This window comes from Miniopterus natalensis, chromosome 15 (genome assembly GCF_054644295.1).
Source record: "Miniopterus natalensis isolate mMinNat1 chromosome 15, mMinNat1.hap1, whole genome shotgun sequence".
Taxonomy (NCBI): Eukaryota; Metazoa; Chordata; class Mammalia; order Chiroptera; family Miniopteridae; genus Miniopterus; species Miniopterus natalensis.
The window spans coordinates 45,137,608-45,160,057 of NC_142095.1; the positions used below are offsets into that span (position 1 = coordinate 45,137,608).

The 22,450-nt window shown below is 40.7% G+C and overlaps 1 protein-coding gene across 1 annotated transcript in view; it reads right to left on the minus strand.

The window, feature by feature from the left end:
• Positions 1 to 225: 225 nt before the first annotated feature.
• Positions 226 to 22,450, minus strand: part of LOC107545052 (cadherin-related family member 3) — a 62,165-nt gene continuing 39,940 nt past the window's right edge. The window contains exons 11-19 of the mRNA XM_087825140.1: positions 20,701 to 20,799; positions 13,714 to 13,946; positions 9,638 to 9,809; positions 8,207 to 8,451; positions 7,010 to 7,209; positions 6,324 to 6,343; positions 6,141 to 6,205; positions 4,712 to 4,760; positions 226 to 368 (exon numbers count right to left, since the gene is read on the minus strand). Coding sequence (XP_087681266.1) covers positions 226 to 368; positions 4,712 to 4,760; positions 6,141 to 6,205; positions 6,324 to 6,343; positions 7,010 to 7,209; positions 8,207 to 8,451; positions 9,638 to 9,809; positions 13,714 to 13,946; positions 20,701 to 20,799 — 1,226 coding nt within the window. The remainder of the gene's footprint in view (positions 369 to 4,711; positions 4,761 to 6,140; positions 6,206 to 6,323; positions 6,344 to 7,009; positions 7,210 to 8,206; positions 8,452 to 9,637; positions 9,810 to 13,713; positions 13,947 to 20,700; positions 20,800 to 22,450) is intronic.

Below are 22,450 nucleotides of genomic sequence, written 5' to 3' on the forward strand. Positions count from 1 at the left end.
TCAGGCCGTGAACATGCATCGATTTAGTCTAGTTTTCAGCAAAGCACATTTAGAGACTCAGGGCCGGCCAGTCCTGCCCCCACCCAGACGCCCCGCACTGGAGGATTACAGAAAGCGACAAACATAGCAGCTGGCCTCACATCTGCAATTCAGTTAGGTAGCCAGGAAAACATGCATGAGAGGGACAGACGCCAAAAGCAGCAATCATTCGGAGACACAGGGACGCTAGTCCTGCGTGGGGATTTTTAAGGACATGGACTCCCGAGAAGGGCGGGCCTCCGGAAGGGTGCGTGTGCTCGCCGAGACCGCCTCCCGCTGCCACCTTCTCGCGCCTGTTCTGCTGTTAAATTCATACACGTTCCCGGAGACTGTGGGGAGAACGCAGAACACAGAGGAGGTAAATTCTAATGAACTCACAAAGCATTTCTTCATCCCACCAAGTGCGTATTGAGCATTTGCTTATAGCCAGCGTAGTGACACACTGCTTGTCTTTTCAGGCCTCGCTCTGGTACCGAAGGGGCATGAGAAGCGGAGCTGGAAGCAGCGTGTGAATTCACATGCACTGAAAACTGCCCCTTAGCACTAGAGGGCTCTTCCGTGTGTAGGGATGTTTCTCATCTTGACCATGGTTGTGGCCATATGAATCTATATATGATTAAATGTCATAGAACTATTCACGCAGACATCATAAATATAATAATAATAACAGCAATACATAATAGCTTACTCCTATAGTATTTACCGGACTCTGTTTTCCTATATTAATCTATTTAATCCACTCACATCCTTGTGACATACATACATATTATGAGCCACATTTTAGAGATGGGGAAATGGGGAAACTGGGCACAGAGATGTGATTAGACTTCCTGAATAAACCAATGCTGTATGCATCACATTCTGGGTCCCACAGAATATTAGATAAATGACCGTATGTCCAATCATATATAGCAAAACTTATTTTTATTTTAAAATAGTTCTCTTCTCTGTCATGTAACACTTTGATGTGCTGAGTCAGTATCAAAAATCCATTCATGCTCGGCCGGGCATGGCTCAGCGGTTGAGCGTTGACCTAGGATCCAGGCGATTGGGGTTCGATTCCCAGTCAGGGCACATGCCCGGGTTGTGGGCTTGATCAATGACTCTCTCATCATTGATGTTTCTATCTCTCTCTCTCCTTCTTTCCTCTCTCTGAAATCAATAAAGATATATTTAAAAAAAAAAAAATCCATTCATTAAAGATGCTTCTTCTTCCGCCAGGGCCACTGTGCCAGGGTGGACAATGCACGTCCCTGACGAACACCTCCCTGCACCAAAAACATCTGTCCCATCACTCAGCAGTGCATGTTGGAACTTGAAGACCAGTGGCTGAGCAGTTGCACATCAAATATCCAATTTCAAAATAAGCCGACACAACAACTATGTCCTCAGTATTGAGAAGACCAAAGACAATGAGTATCAGTCAAATTCTGAACAGAGTAAAAGTGACCACAATAGTTCATTATCTTCATTAGACCACACTGACATGTTTTGCTGTTCTGCAGAATGGAGCAACCCAGGGCCCAGGGTGTGTCAAGGTGCTGGGTCTTCCCAGGCCATTGGTAGGAAGCCATGGCTAGTGTTAGGATGAGGGTTCGTGTCAGACTGACTAGCTTTTGATCTTGACTCTTTCCCTCACTAAACTGTAATTCTGGGGAAGTAACCTTGTCTCTCTGTGCCTCAGTGTTCCCATTTGTAAAACTGAGCACATTAATAACAGCCACTATCTCAGAAATAGTTAGGAAAATGAAGAATTCACGTAAAAGCATTTTCACCATACTAAGAATTCAACAAATATATGCTATGGTTTGATATTAAAAATGTCCTAATAACATCTTGTAATAAGTCTGCACCTGCATAGTCAAACATAAAGTCTTTCAGTATACAAGAAATAATGTTAAAATTAAGTAGGTGATATTGCTGCATTCATAGCCAAAAGGTAGACCTAATCCATATGTCCGTTGCTGGATGAGTGGATATGCAGAATGTGGTAAACCCTTCACATTATTCAGCCTTAATAAGGAAGGAAACTGGCACACGCTACAACATGGATGAACGCTGAAGATGCTGTGCTTAGTAAAATAAAGCAGTCACGGAAGGATAAATATTATATGATTCCCCTTACAGGAAGTACCTAGAGTAGTAAATTCATAGAGACAGAAAACAGAATGGTGATTTTCAGGGGCAGAGGGAAGAAGGGAATGAGGTTAGTGTTTTGCGGGTACAGAGTTTCAGCTGGGGAAGTTGAAAACTTCTGGAGATAGATGGGGGTAATGGTTGCACAGCAATATGAATGTGCTTAATGCCACAGAACTGTACAATTAAAAATAGCTAAAATGCTAAATTTTATTTTATGCATAATTAACACAATAAAAAATTAAATAGATTAATAATTATAAAGTGCTCTGAATAAGCATGCTACATTGCAAGTACTAAATAGGTGTTTATTAAATACACATTTTCAAAAATTTTAGAGGAAGGCAAAAAATATCAAATGCAGTTTTTATTATTTTCAATACTAATAGTTAAGTAGAAAAGGAAGCAGGAGAAGATCCTGAAGGTCTGCTGCAGGCCACTCTGCGATTCTTCCACCAGAAGGTCCAGTACAAGACATGCCACCCGCTGCGGGCACACGACAGTCTCCTCGCTGCTCTGTAGCCAAGCACCTACCTGCCTCCTCCCCGTCTGCCTCTGTCCTATCTCAATTAAGATTTAGTCTCTGTTCTAAAGAGCTCCACCAACTCTTTTGTTTCCTTTCCTTGAAAGCCATGTGATCTTAAATATATGCTGTGACCTCTCTGAGACTCTTTTTCATGTCAATAAAATAGGGACCATGGTGGCACTTCATTATAAGGCTGTTGCGAGGATTAAATGGGATAAGGCATGTTGGACATAGAAGCACTCAAAGTTTACGCATGCTTTTAAAGAATTCCTGGTAACTGGAGCTCCTAAAAGCCCAGTTATTTTATAGTTAAATTATAGAACAATCAACCTGGATAGCCATCTGAAGACTAGCTGAACAGAAGTTCAACAAAACGAAAAGACAGCCCACTGAATGGGAGAATATATTCGCCAATGATACATCTGATAATGGATTAATATCTAAAATTTACAAAAACTAATACAACTCAATAGACATATGAAAAGATACTCAACATCACCCATTATCAGAGAAATGTAAATTAAAACCACAATGATGTATCCCCTCACGTGTCAGAATGGCTATCATCAATCAATCAACAAACAAGTGTTGATGAGTGGTGGAAAAAAGGGCACCTTTGTGCACTGCTGGTGAGATTGCAAATTGATGTAGCCACCATGAAGGTATAGAGGTTTCTCAAAAAATTAAAAATAGAACTATCTTATGACCCAGAAATTCCACTTCTGGGTATATATCCAAAGAAATCCAAAATATTCATTTGAAAAGATATATACACCCCTATGATCACTGCAGTGTTATGTACAACAATGTAGATATGGAAGCGATCCAAGTTCCATCAATAGATGAGTGGATAAAGAAGCTGTGGTAAATGTATACACTGGAATGTTCCTCGACCATAAAAAGGAATGAAATCTTACCATTTGTGACAGCATGGATGGACCTAGAGGGTATTATGTTAAGTGAAATAAGTCAGATAGAGAAAGACAAATACCACATGACTTCACATATATGTGATCTAAAGAACAAAAGAAATGAACAAACAAAACAAAAACAGTCTCAGATACAGAGAACAAACTGAGGGTTGCCAGATGGGAGGGGGATTGGGGAGCTGGGTGAAAAAGGTGAAGGGATTAAGGAGTACAAATTGGTAGTTACAGAGTAGTCACTGGGATGTAAAGGACAGCATGGGGTATATAGTCAATAATACTGTAATAACTATGTATGGTGCCAAATGGGTACTTGAATTATCAAGGGGATCGCTTTGTAAAGTTCATAATTGTCTAACCACTATGCTGTACACCTGAAACTAATATAAAATAATATTGAATGTCAACTGTAATTATTTTTTTTAATTTTTAAAGAGTTAGTGGGACCCACCTGAGCCCAACCGTGCAACCACCCCCACCAAGTTATCAGTCCTGTGATTAAGCTATTTTGGACCCACCAGACCAGACAAATGCCGCTGAATATCAGTGAAGTTCCTCTTAATACAAAAGCCAATGAATTGCCCAGGTGACACCTGCACAAGTTCTTGACCCACAAAATTTTGCAATGTAATAAAATGGTGGTTATTCTAAGCCAGTAAGTCTTGGGGTAGTTTACACAATAACAGTAACCAGGAGGAAAAATGCATTTTATTTGGCCTGCAAAATGGAGTTTGTTTTCATTGAATTACTTACCTGCATTTTAAAAAATGGGCAGATTTCATGTAATAATTTAGATTTGCAGCTTCTTTTTAAGCACCATAATTCTGGCAACTCCAGGCCTATTCCCAATGTGGCAAGAATTTGATGGAGCCCAGTAACAGCCATGGCTCCCAAGCATCAGTTACCATTGATGATTGAATTGTCCTATACGGTACATTTTGGTCATTAATTTTACCTGCTTTGAATGCTCTGCATTAGGACAGAGTCTCATTATGCAAAGCATAATGAATAAATAATTCATTCACACAGTTTAGCATCCAAATAGGCAAAACGGGCTTAACTCAAAGATATTTCAGCACCGTACCTGGATCAATGGCCTCTCCATCAAATACGGTTTCATACACAATGGTTTCCTTTAAAAAAAACAACACCACAAAATATTAGCAATAAGGTCAGCTTGATAAAATTAATTTTGACAAGTGTTGCATACTTTGAGCAGGTGGCTTCTTAAAAATGGCCTCAATTTTCTTATGTAGAGAGCTAGCAGCCTTGGTTCAAAAACGTCCTGCTATTCTTGTCTCCGCCCAGCCCCAGCTCGGGCCCCACAGCCCACCGTGCCCTCCGTCAGCTCAGATCTCGCTATTGATTCCAAGTCTCTTACCGTCAATGGGGAGTGCGCTGGGCTGAACTGTGTTCCCTCGAGCTTCACATGCTGAAGCCCTAACCCCAGTACCTCGGCCTGTGACCATATTTAAGATCGGGCCTGTAAGTGGGTGACTGAGGTAAAACGAGGTCAGATGGGTGGGCCTTAATCTAATCTGAGTGGTGTCGCTATCAAACAAGAGATTAGGACACAGTCCAAACATATGAGAAATGAACTTGCGAGGACACCGAGCGAAGGCAGTTATGTGCAAGCCAAGGAGAGAGACCTCAGAAGACACCAGACCTGCCGACGCTTCCCCTGAGACTTCTGACCTCTAGAACCGGGATTTAAAAGCCTGCTGTTTAAGCCACCCAGCCTGCACGGGCTTGTTCGGCCAGCCCCAGCTCACTAATACAGGTGATGGGCTGGCATCCGTTTCGTCAAAGAAGAGGAGGGGGAAGAGAGCACTGGGGGAAACCAGCTCATGCAACAACGTCACGGTCGTTCGGGATGCAGAGAGGAATGCTCGTTGTCAAAGGGGCAGCACGTGGAGCAGGGAAACGGGAGATGGAGACTGAAAATGCCTTTTCTTACCCTGCCCCGAATTGCTATCCCTGGAACAGCCTTACCCCTGGTACAGATGTTCACGTGGATCCGTTAATGGATGAGCCTTAGCCCATTTAAAGATTCCAACACCCCAGGGTATATATTTTACTATCTGCTGAGAAACTCCAGGGTTGGAGGCTTATTCAGCTTTATCACATAGCTAACCTATTTTCAAATCTAGATCCCCCCCTCTTTTTATGCACTTATTTATCTGATACCACCTTGCGGTGCCAAAGTAGATCTTATTTTTAAGTAATGGTAAATAACGCTTATTTCCATTTGTCTAGAGTTATTTTTGTTGAATACAAGATTTGTGGCAAAAATTGACCTAAGTGAGATTCTAAGACTAGATCTGAAATCCCAGTCTTGTAATACACAGAAGTTCAACAGAAGCAGATAAATTGAAATAATTTTATTTCCTTTCTGTGATGCCTGAGTAGATTTACCATATGTTTGCGTGGAAGAACTCCCTACTGAACAATAATTATAGAGAAAATCTAGTCTTCTTTCTTCTACTACAGAGGGGTCATAAAAATGTACTTACTGTTAACACTTCTAGTTTTTTATTTCTGTTTTCCATGACAGTATTTTCCGTTTGATTTCTATCTCCTATTCAATAAATACATAAGCAAACAAATTAAAAAATAAATGGCAGGTATCTGACGAGTGGCTTTTTAAATCACACAATTCATAATCATCAGGTGACAATTAGCAATCTGTATCTTACCTGCAATATACTTTATTCCCCTGTATGAAAAGAAAATTTGACAAAATATCAGCGTCATTATGTTATCACACGCCAAAAAAAAAATCAGTTTTTGCAGCACATGACTATTATTACATCTCTCTAATTCCCAATTTTTAAAAAACTTATTTATGGTGAATAATAAACTAATCTCATTAACCATCACTGCCTCCCATCCCTGAATCATAAATTATCCCTGCTTAGTTAATAAAACCCCATAATCAACTCTATTTTTGAGGCCATGGCGAACTATTTTTGGATGGCGATGGAAGCTTTTTCTCCCCATTTCTTTGGCATCAGTCCAGCCTCACGTAGATTCAAAGCAAGTGTGGAGAGGTCCCCGGAGGTTGTCAGACACCCGCCAGGGAACTGCTTGGCTCAAAATAATATGGGACTTGTTTGGCTTGTCTGCTCACAAATTGATTTGTTTAAAATCTAGTCTCACAGAAAATGTGTTTCAGAGGTTCTAAGGCAGAACCCAGACATACAGTCTTTCTGTTTTTTAAACAGCAGGTTTGGAGCCCTGAATGGGACCATCCTGTTTTGTTTCCCAAGTAGATTCCTCTGCACCCTCAAGAGCAGGGAGGCAGAAGCCCTCAGTGCAAGGTGACCAGGCCTCAAGGATTTCAGCTCCTTACATCAGAAGCTTAGAAAGAAACATCTCGTACTTGGGTTTGGGCTTGGAGACTTCCTTGGCCGTTTTCCGACAGCATCCCATAGTGTTTCCGTATCTCCAAAGCAGGAAACACACCCAGGAAACCAGCCCGGCAAAGAAAACAGCCATCAGAGTGAAGATGAAAGGAATGGACCAGTCACTGGATGTGTACGTGTTGATGGCTGTGTACACAATGGTCAGGCCTTTTCTTTGCTGGGAAATATTATTTCAAAACAAACAGAGCATTAGCTTATGTTTTCAAAGAGCATCTGTCTATAAATAGCATCAGTAGAGAGCTGTGGCCCTATACAGACGGGGGGGGGGGGGGGGGCATTAACTCAGATTATGAATTTTTGTAAAAACCACAGGCAATATGAGGAACACCCAAACCCAGAGACGGCACCAATTTAAGCATCTGAAGACTTGAATTGTATGTAATCACTGCAGTGACTGCTCTGCAAACTTGAACAAAAACACTTCTCCTCTCGGCTTCAGTTTTCCCATCTGGAAAATCAAGGGTTGAACTAGATGGTATCTGAGGATTTTTTAGGCTCGTATGCCTCTATTATCTACTCTACACAGGATAAACTCTTTTGTGCAGCTTGAGGGAACAGTGTGTTTTTGAAAATCAAATATTCCGGTGGAAAGGCTTATCACATAGGTTGTAAAAAATGACTCTATTTCAAAGGACAGAAGACAATAAAATACCATTCTGGAGTCCAACTGAGGCCTTGCCCATCTGTTTTGGAAAGAGCAGAATATTAAAGGATCTGCTAAACTTCACAGGACTGGACCAAACATTAGATGAAATGACGAATATCAGCCATGTAGCAGAGTCCCTGGCACATGGTAGGTGCCATGACTATGAATAGTATGATCGCTGGGGAATAAAAGCGCTCATTTGTGGAGATACTGAACTGACAGATTTCATTAACCAGGGGGCCTTTCTGGAGGGCAGGACTTGCAGACCATTCAGACAGAATTAGTTCCTTGGGAGCCCGCTGTGCCCCACCCGCAGTCATCCCTCCTCTCAGCAGGCTGGCACGCACAGCTGCGCGCTCTAAAACGTGGCCTGGGGGGGGGGGGCGAGTGGAAAGGCCCGTGGGCCAAGGTGATGCCCTAAGTAGCCTTTCAGCCTTTCCAGATGAAACTTGAATTTACAAGAGAGTATTTCCCACAGGGGCCCCAATTAAAGTCCATAGCTCCTTACTTCAGAACTGGTGGTTGGAGGAGGCGGCACGTTGGCCCTTGTCACATAAATGTCTATAACAGCAGTGCCTGTCCTGGGCTTGGTGGCTTTGCCGTCTCTCAGGTTGTCGTCGATGATGTGGACCAGAAGATGGTGCTGCGGCTGCAATTCAGCTCCGGATTCGAAGTGAAAAGGATTCTTCACAATTAACTTTGGAGTATTTGAGCCTCGAGTTGGGTCAAATCCAAAATGATTGTTCTCATTTCCTTTAAAAGGGATAATTTAAAATTTATAATTACTTTAAGATACGTTAAAAGCTCTTCTCAAGCTGCCATGCATAGCTTTTGAAACACAATAGGTGTAAATAAATAAACTTTCTATTGTTCTATGAATTCCTACGTCTATACAAGGCCTATAATAAATTTAAATAAAGTAATAATTCAGCTGGTTAGAAAAAAATTGTTTTAAAGGTCAAGATCATGAGTCTTATTTCCATATAAGGTCAGCAAGCATCAGACTATTATCAAATTATTCTGCCTTCGTTGCTTCCCCTTCCTTTATCTCCCTCTCAGAGAAACTTAATTTCCACCTTCAGCTTTGTCTAGACCAGTATCATCAAATGGATCAGTCGGACCACAAATATCTATCGAGCCCGTCCTCAGCTTCAAGACCAGTCTCCTCGGCCCTGGAGACACTGTTGGAAACAACATGCACGTAGGCCCCCATGATCTGGCAAGAGAAGCGGGCGTGGAACTAGTCTTGTAATTAACTGTCAAGGTGCTTGCTGATGCCCACGCCCCCGGTCCTCCAGACACATAACAGCAGCTCTGACCTCCCTGCTTTAGGTACTTCTTCTTGTTCAACTGTCTCAAGATACCCGCTAAGTTTCCTTAATAGAAAATTTCATACTTTGTCATTTTATAACTGTTGATGTTATAACTCATTTCATGAACAATGAGTTCCATGAACATAAAACCCATGCCTGTCCTGTGCCCTACTGTATACCCATCTTTTAGTACAGATTTGGTCTCAGTAAGTTTCTTCCATGTCACAAGATTATGACCAAAGTTGATATGGATCTTTGTGAAGGCAACAATAACGCAACTGAAAACATCTGTCCTAGAGACCCTGTATTACTGTCACATGGGAAGGTGGCTGCTGTTCTCAGCCAGCACCAGACAGCAGACTCAGTTCCTTGTAACTTAATCTGCAGTGTTTCCCGTGCAGGCCCAAAGTCTCTTCATTGTCAAGAATCATTGAAATTCAACAAGAGGAATTAGATTGGATGTGTGGAAGTGAAAAGGGTTCTTTGAGGAAACCTAATGCCTTCGATATAAGATAGCTTAACATTTATAAACATAGTTATTTCTGTGTTATATCATGTCGAAAAGGGTACGACCAATGTCAATTTAACACATGCTCATGATTAAAAGAAATAATAAAACTACCCACCAGAAACTATCTCAAAGCGCATTTCAAAATCTTGTGAATCTCTGTCGTGGCAGTTTAGTTCGAAGCCATTGACATTTGTCCCAGCAACAACATTGTCAGAAATGACGGCCTTATATAGAGAGGGTGTGCAGACAGGTGCTTCATCATTTTCATCTTCGATGTCTACGGTGACCTGTCAGCCGTGAGAGAGACAGAAACATCGCATCCAAGTCCTGTCACTATTTATACACAAAATCAGAAACAAGCATCTGGGTAGGGACAGATCATTTAGAATTATTAAAAGTCTGGAATTTGAGTTTGAAAAAATGTTCCTGCAGATTCGGATTCTAGCTGTGAAAATCAACTATCCAGTTGGTTTATTAATCCTGGGTCAACCGCAACATTTGGTGTGGCCATTAGGGAGAGCTTCAGAAGAACCTGTGAAAACCTCAAAAATTACATAAACAATGAGAAAAGGAAAGCTGAAGAATGGTGCTTCTAAAAATTATAATCCCTTGAACCTTTTACATATCTCTGTTTAATGGCAAATATATCCTGAGTTTGCTCTTTGGTAGCTTAAGGGCCTCCCCTGCATCATTCTCTCAAGCACAATACATTTTTTGGTAACAATATGATTACTTCAAAGTATGCTCTGACCTTAATCAGGGGCTGTTATCAAACTTTTCTTAATTAAAATAACATAAACCGGGGAAACTGTGATTTACATGGGAAAAGATCAAAATATCAAGGACTTTTAAATGTCAGTGATCGAATGCCATTCAGATGAGAAAGGTTATCTGCCTGCTCTTAGACGAGTAATAACTTTCTCAACAACATTTGCAGAATAATCCCTGGTGTGCTCATATTTGCAAGTATTATCTCTTTTAAACGTTTTCTGAAATGTTTTACCAACACAGCTAAGTTCTTGGAGGATAATTCATTCTTTAATGCTACTTTTATAGATTGGATACAGCTATCTGTTCTCTTCAATGTGTGAGGTGCCTTCATAAGTTTTAGGGAGACCTGTAATATAATGCAAACAGCACGGGACTTGAAATCAGAAATCTTGATTAAAACTTTGGGCCTTCGCCTTGCCAGATCCTTTATTTGGTCAAGTGACTTGGCCTTGTTCTCATCTGGCAAAAGGAGCTCTCAATCTCTCCCTTCCTAGGATGGCTGGGGGTAAAAATCCATCCAGTTACGAATATTTATTTACCACTTACTATGTGCTAAGCACTGGCCTAGACACAGAAGATACTCTGGTAAACCAAACAAAGAGCCTGCCCTATTGCATTTTATATTCCAAAGAAGGGGGCAAAGCAATAAACAAATTAACAAACGAATATATAAGGTAACACCCTGTGGAAACTGACCCTCTGCAGGTTAAGGAGACAGAGAATAGCGATGGAAGGGTGTTGGTAGAGTGGTCAGAGGAGGCCTTTCTTTCCTGACTCCCTCTCCACTCCTTCCTCCTCCCCCATGTGTGATATATGCCCCAAGCAGGTATATATCCTCACAGAATATGCCCTGTTTGGCCAGGTGGTTTTAATTTGCACAAATTATATCATGTTGTTTTCTGTTTCCTACTTTTCTCACAAGGCACCGTATTTTCTCGCTTTTTCTGTGTTGCTGCTCAGAAAACTAGCTTCCAGTTTCTTCCCGAGCCTTAGGATCCCATCATATGCGTCTACCATGGTCACTCGTCCACTCTCTGGGGGTTGCTCCAGAGGTCACCGTCACACGCAACAGAAGAGACCTGCAGAAGCACGCTTCCTCTGCGCGGAACGTGGTTAGGGTAGAGTGAGGAGTGGGGCAAAGGCCTGGCTGCAGGCGTCCTTGTGCCCTGAAACAACAGGCAGAAGCTCACGCGGCTGCACTGAAGTACGGGAGAGCTGGAAGCTGATGACCGAGGCAGCAGGGCCCTGCCCACGCAGGAAATGACCCTGGGGCTTGTGCTGAGCGACGGAAGCCACTGGAGAGCTTTGCGGGGGAGGAAAACTTGCCTTTGCGGGGCTCGCTCTGGCTACTGCGCGGGGAGTAGAGTGTGAAGGGCCGGAGCGGAGGTGGGGCTGCAGCCAGGAGGCCACTGCCCCAGGCTGGCAGGTGCGGGTGACACGGCACAGCCGGGGCCTTAGCGGAGGGCGGGTGAGAGTGGAAGGATTCGGGATCTATTTTGAAAGTAGCTTCACTTTATTTAACTTTGCTGATGGATTAGAGAGACAGTTTAGAGTATAGGATAGTGATTAAGGACTCAGAGTTAATCTTTCTACTTCATCATATCTGGGTAAACTTGGATAATTTACTTAACCTCAAAGCCTTGGAAACGAAAATTCTTCTATCTGTAAAAAGGAGTATTAATAACTGCCTCCTGGGGTGGCATTGAAGACTAAATTAGGCATCATAGTACTTGGCCTTTTTTGGGTCTCACTAAAGGGTGGGTGATATTAACGGTGACGGTGACAATGATGGTGATGGATTTCTAAACTTCGGAGTCTAAAGACCTAGCTCCCTTTTCTAAACTTAAAAGTCACATTTATCCATATCATCAATTTACTTGCTATGTGCTGTTCAACTTTTCCTATGTTAAAGATTTTAAGCTCCTTAAGGGCATAGTGTGTTACGCTTTTTTGTAACCCAGGATGTTGTGCTCAAAATAAACATTCAATACATTTTTGTTAAAGAAGGAAATTTTGTAACTATGTAAGGTGACAGATGTTAACTAGACTTACTGTGGTGATGATTTCACATTTATACAAATATCGAATCATTATGCTGTACACCTGAAACTAAAGTAATGTTATTTGTCAATTGTACTTCTTTTTTTTTTCATTTAATTTTTTTAAAAAGAAGGAATAAAAAGCTCTTTCTCACCCTGGCCGGGTGGCTCAGTTGGTTGGAGCATCATCTCGTACACAAAAAGTTTTCGGGTTCAATTACCAGTCAGGGCACTAGCCTAGGCTGCAGGTTCGTTCCCCAGTCGGGGTGGGGACAGGAGGCAACCGATCGATGTTTCTCCCTCACATCAATGTTTCTCTCTCTCCCTTACTCTTCCTCTAAAAATAAAAAAAACAACAACACGTATCCTCAGGTGAGGCTTAAAAAAAGTTCCTTCTCTGTCTTTAGCCAAAATATAAACTCTTTTTATAAGAAGAGAATCACTTGAAGTTGCTTTTTTAATCTGCTTTCCCCTCTTCTCATGTGTATTAAGTAAATGATAATTGCAAGTGGCATCATCCTGTACTATTTGGGGAGTTCATAAATGTCTACAAGAAAAACTGCCGCAGATACCTAAGCTTGGAGATCACTCTCATAGGTATTTTCCTGAGACATCGAAGCTACATAATCCTGTCCCCATGACTATAGTTCAGTCCCTGTGAAAGTCATTCTAACTGCTGATGTGTATGGGCCTGAGATTTGCCTCACAACGACAGGAAACCTAATCACCACACGAGCAGCGAGCCAGGGGGTTCTGTACAGTAAGAGGAAATGCACAGTGAATCCTCAGACCAGGTGGGGAGCTTAAAATTCTTCAGTCCTATTTCTGTCTCTTCTCCAGGGACAAAACCTTCTAGTCATTAATAACACAGCCCACATCATCAGCACAGCAGTATTCATGCTTGATATCTTTTAAGGGCCCTTTGATGTTTCTAAAATAATGTAGAAGCCCACACACACTCTCCCCCATTGCGATGCCACAAGAATGCCCCTTGGTTAAGTACCTTCGCTGTGAACATTACCACCCAATGAGAGGCAACCTGGGTTTGAGCCCAGTTCTACAATCCCTGAGTAAATTCAAGTAATTTTCCTAAACTCTGTGCCTGAGTTTCTTCACCTGTAGAGTAGAAATGATAACACTGCCATGAGGACTTAATTCGAAGAGTAACTACATCAACATATAAAATGTGCCAAGAACAAAAGCTCGCACATGATAAATGTTAGATGCATATTTGCAATTACTACAAATTTTTTAATCTCATGAGAATTACTGGTTATTATTTGACCATTTATCATTATTATTGTATGACCATTTCAACTGTAATAAGTGAGAACTTAATGGGTCATCTTTATTATATCTAAACCTGAGGCTCTTTACTTACCAGGGTCCTTGCTGTGCGAGGCTGCGATCTGTCACAGTCCACACCTTCCACGGTGAGGTTATACTGACTCACAGTCTCGTAGTCGGGCTGTGTGGTGAGCTCAATCATTCCAGAGACAGGGTGAATCCAGAATCTTTGTATAGCCTGAATGTCTCCACTGGTTATTTTGTACGTGACACAGTTTGGTGGGTGGTCTTCATCAATGGCAGTCACTCTTCCAACTTTGTAGAAAGCTGCCCATAACATTTATTAAGGTTTATTCTTGTCATGCAGATACACACGTTTCAAAAGCTTAACAAGTCTTTGCCTTCCAAATGGTATCACAGTTTCTCAAAGGATCAATCCGAATCCCTTGGACAATGAAATGTGTTGAAAAGCCCAACTCTACATGATGGAAGTTGGATTTACAGACAGTCTTCTTCCACTTTAAACCACGTGGCATAGGTCAAGTGATATGAGTTAACAGTAGCTTCACAATATTAATAATTGCGTACATGTATGGCATGCTCATTTTCTACCAGGCGTTATGCTAAGATTAGCATCAGATAATGGTTGACGGACAATACAGACCCTGGAACCAGGCTACCTAGGTTCCAAGTCTTAGCTCTGCCACTTACTAGATGTAACTCAGTGAAAAATTCTATAACCTCCCTGGGCCTCATTTTTTTAAATCTGAAAACAAGGAATAATAACAGTGGCTCTCCTATAGAGTTGTGAGGATTAAGGACGTTAAAATACATAAAGCATTTAGAATAGTGCCTGGGATATAGTAAATGCTGTATCAGAATTATTTACACACCTTATCATTGAATCTTTTCAACAGCCTTATGCTACATGTACTGTCACTGTCCCCATTTTACAGATAAGGCAAATCAGGCTGGTGGTCTTAAGTAACCTGTCCAAGGTCACAAAGCTAGTAATGATAGAGTCGGGATTCAAATCGGTATCTGCTGAATCTACAGGCATTTTTAAAATCATTTTGCTGTGATTTCAGTGTGTAGTCCCCCCACATACTCTTTTAGAAGAAAGATGGTGTGGAATTGGTTGAATTAACAGGCCCATATTCTCTGTCCTTCCCGTCATCACGCTCTCTGTCTTCCCTTGTGATGTGTCTTGGCCAGTGGAACATTAGCAAGCCTGACAAGCAGCGGCCGAGAAGCACTCGGGATTGGGCCTGCTTACTCCCGCCCCCCGCCTGTGCCCTGGGAACGTGCTCAGACCAGCCTGTTGGAGGACTGAGGAACCAAGGCATCCGTCGCCCAAGCTGAAGCCAGGCTAGATCAGCAAAAAGCCAGCCAATTGCCACAGTTTTGAGCAACCCCAGCCAAAGCCAGAGACAGTTCAGCCAGTTCTCAGACTCATGGGCTAACTAAATGTTTATTGTTTTATTACTCTAATTTGGGGGTGGGGGTACTTCACAGCATACTTGTGGTAATAGATAACAGATATAACAGGCTTATCCCTCAGTCATTTTCTGACTGGATTATAAACTCCAGGCAGATGCCATACCTCCTCCATGTAGAGAGTACACAATGACAGTGCACAGGACATTCTGGTTGCTGATAACCAAGACTGAAAGATTACAGTGAAGAAACTATCTAATGGTTTAATGGGGACAGCACACCTTCAAACTCACAGGATTTCCTTCAGTTGGCATTTTTCTTTTATAAGGCTCATTGACAAAAAGCTTCTGGAGGGAGGTAGAAAGGAAATCCTGTGAGGTTGAAGATGTGCTGCCCCCAACAAGTCTCTGATAATGTTATTAAGCAGGCAATAAACACAACTCAAAATACCAAGAACAGAGAAAACACATTTGTGGGGAAAAATAATATTTCATTATAGCAAATCCAGAGTATGGAGAGTCCAACCCAGAGAAGAGTGTTACAACTGATTGACGACCACATGAAGTAGACTAAGGGTAAAATTGCCATCTCTACCCTACAGTTCCGGGCAAAGATGGCATCACTTTTACATTTAACACCTGGTTAAGTGTAATGGAAAGCTCATTCTTCTGTGGATATAAAATTAACCTTCCAATAAAACTGAAAGCTATCTTGAGCATCTTTAGCTAAACTTTGAAATAGAGTAATTATGAAACTCTGCCACTCGCCAGACATCTTATCAAAAACTATTGGAAATGAAATATGTTTTCCCTTGTGACTTGCAACCCAGAGCGATTAAATTTTCATGTATTTTCTTCTAAATCATTACTGTTAAAAGAATTTTTTTGCCTATGCCTACCTCCCTCCAGAAACTATTTGTCAATGAGAGATTTAGTTGCTTATTATATACCGTGAGGTTTTTTTTCACGTTAAAGATTATAGATTCTCATCATTTTAACAGGATTAAAAAACTCTCATGTGGTGCTCAAGGCACTCTGAACCCCTGTGCTAATCAACACAGCATGAAAAAGGCTCCACATTAATGGATTGTCTAATGTCCTCCAGGTCTACAGGTTAAACGTTGGATATTCTGAGGAGAGTTTGTTTTCAGAGTAGTTTTAACTTTTTAGTTCCCTCCTTTAAAGTGAATCGTCACTGAGTTGTGATGATTTATCTCCTCTGGTGGATATTGCCTCAAAACACCAGCCTCCCTTAATTTGATCCACCCTTTGTACTCTGGTAGGGGAGACAAGGAATGGCTTCTAAGAAATGCAAGCAAGAAGTTCTGGCACATTGTAGGCACTCAATAAATGCTGGTGGTGATTATTTTATTATTATTATTGGCAGTACTGTGTGGCTTTTGTTAGTATGTATCACATAGTTTATATACATATAATCACCAGTTAATGCTCATCTCAGCTACGATAGTTATTGTAATCGCTGTTCCACAAATGAGCACTCAAAGGCACATGGAGGTCATAGGACCTGCCGCAAGTCATTTGACTAACGGTGGCAGAGACAGAATTTGAATGCAGCTCCATGTGTCTCCGACGCTCATGGTTTTTCCGCTGCATCACGCTGCTCCCTATGAAGACCGAGAAGTAGCCAGCCATTCGGAGACTATTACTCACAGAAGAGATTCTCTTATCTCTTCGTGAGAATTCTCTAAACTTGTTTTCAGACTACTGGGGATCTCGGTCATCAAAATCCACCCCAGAAAAGCAGCCAGGAATATGAAACAGAGCTGGACCAGGAATCTGGAAGCCTGTGCTATCCATCGTCTCTGCCATTCACCAGCTGTGTGGCCCAATTCTCTCTCCAGCCCCAGCAGGAAAATAAAACGGTGAATTTTTTCAGTCCTTCCAAATCAACCATGCTGTAATTGAAAATTCTAAATCCTTCTCGTAAGCCATCAAGAAGGTATTAAATTATGCTGAAGAAAACCCAGATATGTTCAGTACATTTAGAGAGTTCTACCTTCAAAACATAAAATTACATTTCAGGACAGCTTCAGATAGTTGGAAAAGAAACTGACATAAAACTTGATTCCCATAACATGCTATTTTTAAAAAATGCCAGTCTCAAAGGCAAAACTATAAAGATGGTGAAAAGATGTGGGGTTTCCAGAGGTTGAGGAGGAGAGAGGAATGAGTAGGCGAAGCACAGATTTTAGGGCAGTGAAACTATTCCGTATGATGCCATATGGTAGATATGTGTCATTGCACATTTGTTCAAATCCATACAGTGTGCCCCAGCACCAGTGGGCCCTAATGTAAACTCTAGACTTTGGGGGGTGCTGATGTGTCTGTGTGAGCTCACCGGTTGGAACAGTGGTACCTCCCTGTGGAAGATGATGATGATGGAGGAGGCTGTGCGTATGTGGGGCCAGCAAGTATATGGGGAATCTCTGTACCTTTCTCTCAGTCTTGCTGTAAACCTAAAACTGCTCTAAAAAAATAAAGTCTGTTTAAAAATGTCAGTCTCTATTTTAAAACCTAGTCTGGTTGTTGTGAACTTTGGAGGGTCATGGAAACCCTTCAATAATCTGATGAGGCTGTAGGTCTTTTCCCTCAGGGACCCTTGAAGCCAATGCTCAGACCCTCTGCTCCATATTTACAATTCATCAGCTGGGTGATAATTAGAAAATTGTGAACTATTTAACTTCTGCATAAAGACTCACCATAAAGCGCCTCTAATAAAACTCCCTAGAGCTAGAACATTACCACAGAACTGGGACAATACAAAGGCAGGAAAGAAGTTAAGGTAAGAGGCTCTATCAACAAAAGATTACTCAGAAATCAATCCTGAGTACTTCTGAAATGACAACAAATCTTCATTGAGGGGCAGCAGGATCCTGTTTAAAGTAATTCAGTTTATACACAATTTTCTTGGAATTACCCGGGCATAAACTAAAAGTTTCAACTATGCTATGTTCCAGAAATAGGACCATAGGTGTGCATTTATTTTACAGAGAGTTTTAAGGATTTGTCCAAAACTGCCTGGTAAGGCCAACAAAGAACTAAAATCCAAATACATGGGATTGTCCTGGCCGGTGTGGCTCAGTAGTTAGAGCATAGGCTCGAGGGCCGAAGCTTTGCAGGTTTGATTTCCAGTCAAGGGCACGTACCCTGGCTCGATGTCCGGCCCTGGTCAGGGCGCATGAGGGATGCAAGCAATCAGTGTGTCTCTCTCTGTGTCTCCCCACTCCCTTCCATTCTCTCTAAAAGATCAATGAAAAAAATATACTCTTGTGAAGATTAACAAAAAAATAATAATAATAAGGTACCCAGGAATAAATTCAACCAAGGAGGTAAAAGACCTGTACTTGGAAAACTACAGGACATTGAAGAAAGAACTAGAGGAAGATACAAACAAGCGGAAGCATATACTGTGTTCATGGATTGGAAGAATTAACATCTTAAAATGTCCAGGCTACCCAAAGAAATCTACAGACTCAGTACAATTCCTTTGAAAATACTGATGGCATATTTCACAGATCTAGAACAAATATTCCAAAAATTTATACGGAACCGAAAAGGACCCCGAAGAGCCTCAGCAATCTTGAGAAAGCACAACAAAGTTGGAGGGATCACACTACCAGATATCAGACTATACTAAAGGCCATTGTAATCAAAACAGCCTGGTACTGGCACAAGAACAGTGCCAATGGAACAGAACAGAGAGCCCAGGAATAAACCTAAACCTTTATGGTCAGTTAATATTTGACAAAAGAAGCAAGAACATGCAATGGAGTCAAGACAGTCTCTTCAATAAATGCTGTTGGGAAAATTGGACAGGTACATGCAAAAAAAAAAAAAAAATGAAACTAGAGCAACAACTTACACCACACACAACAATAAAACTCAAAATGAAAATGTAAGTCACAAAACCATAAAAATCCTGGAAGAAAACATAGGCAGTAAAGTTTCAGACATTTCACGTAACAAAACGTTCACTGATACATCTCCTAGGGCAAGAGAAGCAAAGGAAAAATAAACAAATGGGAAACTATGGTGATGAATTAGCATTGTGGCCGATGACTTTGAGGTTTTCAAGAAAAAGACATTTAATAATTATCAGTATCTGGTTATCACATTTTTGTTTTAAATCTAGCTATAGATTTAAATTGACATTCTTAATTCTATAATTTCCATTCATGGGAGGAGTAGGCAGTGTTCAGAAGGGAGAAAAGTTAAATTTTTTATTTAACACTATCACATACTTTGGGATAGTGTGTTTTCAACAACTACAAGACTTTTTGATTTTAAGATATTCTGGTTAATGCTGAGTTAAATAATAAGGTTTCAAGTTTGTCAAGTATTTCCTGAATTCCTAATTTTAAAAAAATCTTGTTTATAGTTATCTAATGATTATTGTAATTAGAGGAGAAAGAAATCTTAAATTAATGTCATTCTCAGGCCAGAGGTTAAATGTTAAATAATTCATGTTTTGCAAATATAAGGTCTAAGTATCCAAAAGACCTGCCTCAGGCACAGGATATTAAAAAAAAAGAGTAAGATGAAAGTGAAACAATGTCAGAGCCCCGCCAGGTTAGCAATGACGCAAATGGCTTCTTTGCCAAATTGGATAACAGTTTTTGATTGCCAGAAGAATATTTCCTCAATGTTTGTGATAATAATAAGAAAAATGAATTAAGCCCTGATATGTAGTATTTTCCTATTTCCAGGTAAAAATACTCCCACCGTTGCCAATCTTTAGCTGTCAACATAATAATACCAAGTTGGGAAGAGAGATGCAGTAGCAAACCATTATATATACAGAATTTCACCATGCAGACCAAACAGATGTAAATAACCCCAAAGGTATAGATAATAGTAAAACGTAGTAACATAATTAAGAAGTGCTGAGTTTTTTGAGTACTTACACATTTTGTTTTTAATATAATTTATGTAACTAAGTTTAATTTTAATTTTAATAACAGTATAATTAGATTATAAAATTACTAAAAATTTAATAATTGGCTCCCGTAAGTAGGTATGATTTAACTTCAACGAGGGGTTTCACCCATCCCTTGAATTACTCAAGCTTTAAGCTTGGAAGGCCCACCGTCCAGAGGTGCTGAGGAAGGGATAAGTTCCTCTCGGATGACAAAAGACACAAGCATTATCTCTACTGTCCCTTCCAAATCTAATGTTCCTTGGTTTATGCTAAAAATATTTTGTAATTTATTTCTAGCTCATGGCTCAGAAAGGACCCAGACCAAGATCTTGACTCTGGACCTGAAATCTGACCTCAGATGTTAACAGAATATAAATTTCATGGACAACAGCCACATTGTCCCTACTGTCTTTACATTGGACCTAATTCAGAGGCAAGAAAGAAGAGAAATGGAATAAAACTGTTATGGTGTCTATTTGTCCATTACAAAAATCTGAGATCTGACATCAGCTTGCAAGGGAGCCTTTAGGAAGCCATCAGGATGATACTCTGAGGTCATTGCCAATGACAATAAGCTCCCTGAAGGCCTAGGGCCCCACGAAGCTCCCTCGCCTGCTTGTGTTTTGTCATCTTTCCATGGGTCACTCATTTGAGATCTAGTAGGAGTTTCCCTGGGTTTCAACACCATGGAAAGGGGATCTCTTACCTCCTGATGTTTCCGGAACGGAGAACGTGTAGTGCGCGGCTTTAAACACAGGGCTGAAATCGTTGGCCGGGGCAATCTGTACAATGATCGTCACAGTTACTGTAAAATTGAACAGTATAAAATCTTGGTTGTGCTGGTGGTTTTAGTCTACAAACAAGCTAAATGTGCCCCCAAGAACAGGCTTGCTGGAGGATTTTGAAACTTTAATGGGATTCTCTATGGTCCCAAATAATCCCTGTTCCCATGATCTGCATTCTCAAGGAACACAAATGAATTCTAGCCAAAGCAACTAGTCTGAAGATATATAATGTCTGTGTGCCATATTTTATTTTATACAATAGTCATATATGTGTGTATATATCATATAAGCACGTATAAATGTATAGTTGCATATTTTACAAAAGGGAGTTTATTGCATTTTTCATGAGTACAATCCCTTCCATTCGAGAGTTTCTTGGGGTGTTACTCTCAACCCAGCATATGACATTCTACATTCTGCTTTTACTGTATGTCCCAGGAGCTGGAATGGAAAGAGACATGGAAAATGCATGTTTGAGGCGTGGCTTTGACATGCTCTATGGCCTTGAACTAGCTTAACTTCTCAGAGGCCCAGTTTCTTCATCATTAAGAAAGAATAGCATCAGTTTCAATCTCCCGCTTCATACCGTGTGTGTAAGGGCACAATGAGATCATGCCCAAGAAGGTTTTTTATACACTATCAAAAGTTAAGTAAAAAGTAGTTGATATATTTTACTCATCTCAGCCAGATGTTTGTGTACAGTGTGTCACAGGAAAAAATATTCTGTATTTCAGACCAACAAGTTCAAACTAGTATATCAGAAGGAATTTGATGGTCAAACATAAAAATAAGGAAATTGCAAAGAAGAAACCTTTTGTAATAAAAGTAAAATAATAATTAACATCTACTATGCAAGGAGTTAATAGTAGTTTTTGTCCCCATTTTACAGATGAGGAAACTGAGGTTCTCATAGTTAAATGTTTTGCTAGGTCACACAGCTAGTAAGTTGTGGAGTGGATATTAGTTGTGTCTGCCAACATCTCCCAAAATAACTTCTTTGAAATGCTTACTATGTCAAATGCAAAATGCTGAGTTAAACAAAGATCAAAAGGTTTCTTTATGGCAAGGCTTCATAGGGTTTCTGATATTTCATTCTGTGTTTTGAATTCCCAGGTATGCTTTGCTATCTACAGTTATTTGGCCATGAAATTTTTCTTTAGTGGATTATCTTGTAGAAACCGTGTTCTGAAGAACACATGTATATTATATCTCCTGAAATCTATGTCACATGTGTCAAACAAGAAAATTTAATCTGGGATCTACAGAACCTTCACTTAAGAGAATCTGTGGCATTCCTTGTATTTTGGTATATATTATTATGTGTATTTTTCTAGGAACGGGGTCTATAATTTTCATCAGCACCTCAAATGTATCCATAACCACCAAGAAAGGTCAGGAAGAACTGTTCCATGGAGACCGGTGATTTATGTGAAAGCCTCTAGGTTTCCTTCAATAGATCCCAGTTAGTGGTACAAGAGCAAGTGTCGTTTCCAGCTTTGCTATACTATGATCTTTACTGCATCCATAAGACTCATATTTGTGTTAACTACCTGTCCTGTAAAGATAGACTGAGCCACGTGTGGGGTGTTAAAAGCGCCCTTTATGAACAGTTGTTGAGGATATGCCTGTGTGTGAGGATCAGAGAGAATGCGGATTCATTACTGTGAGATT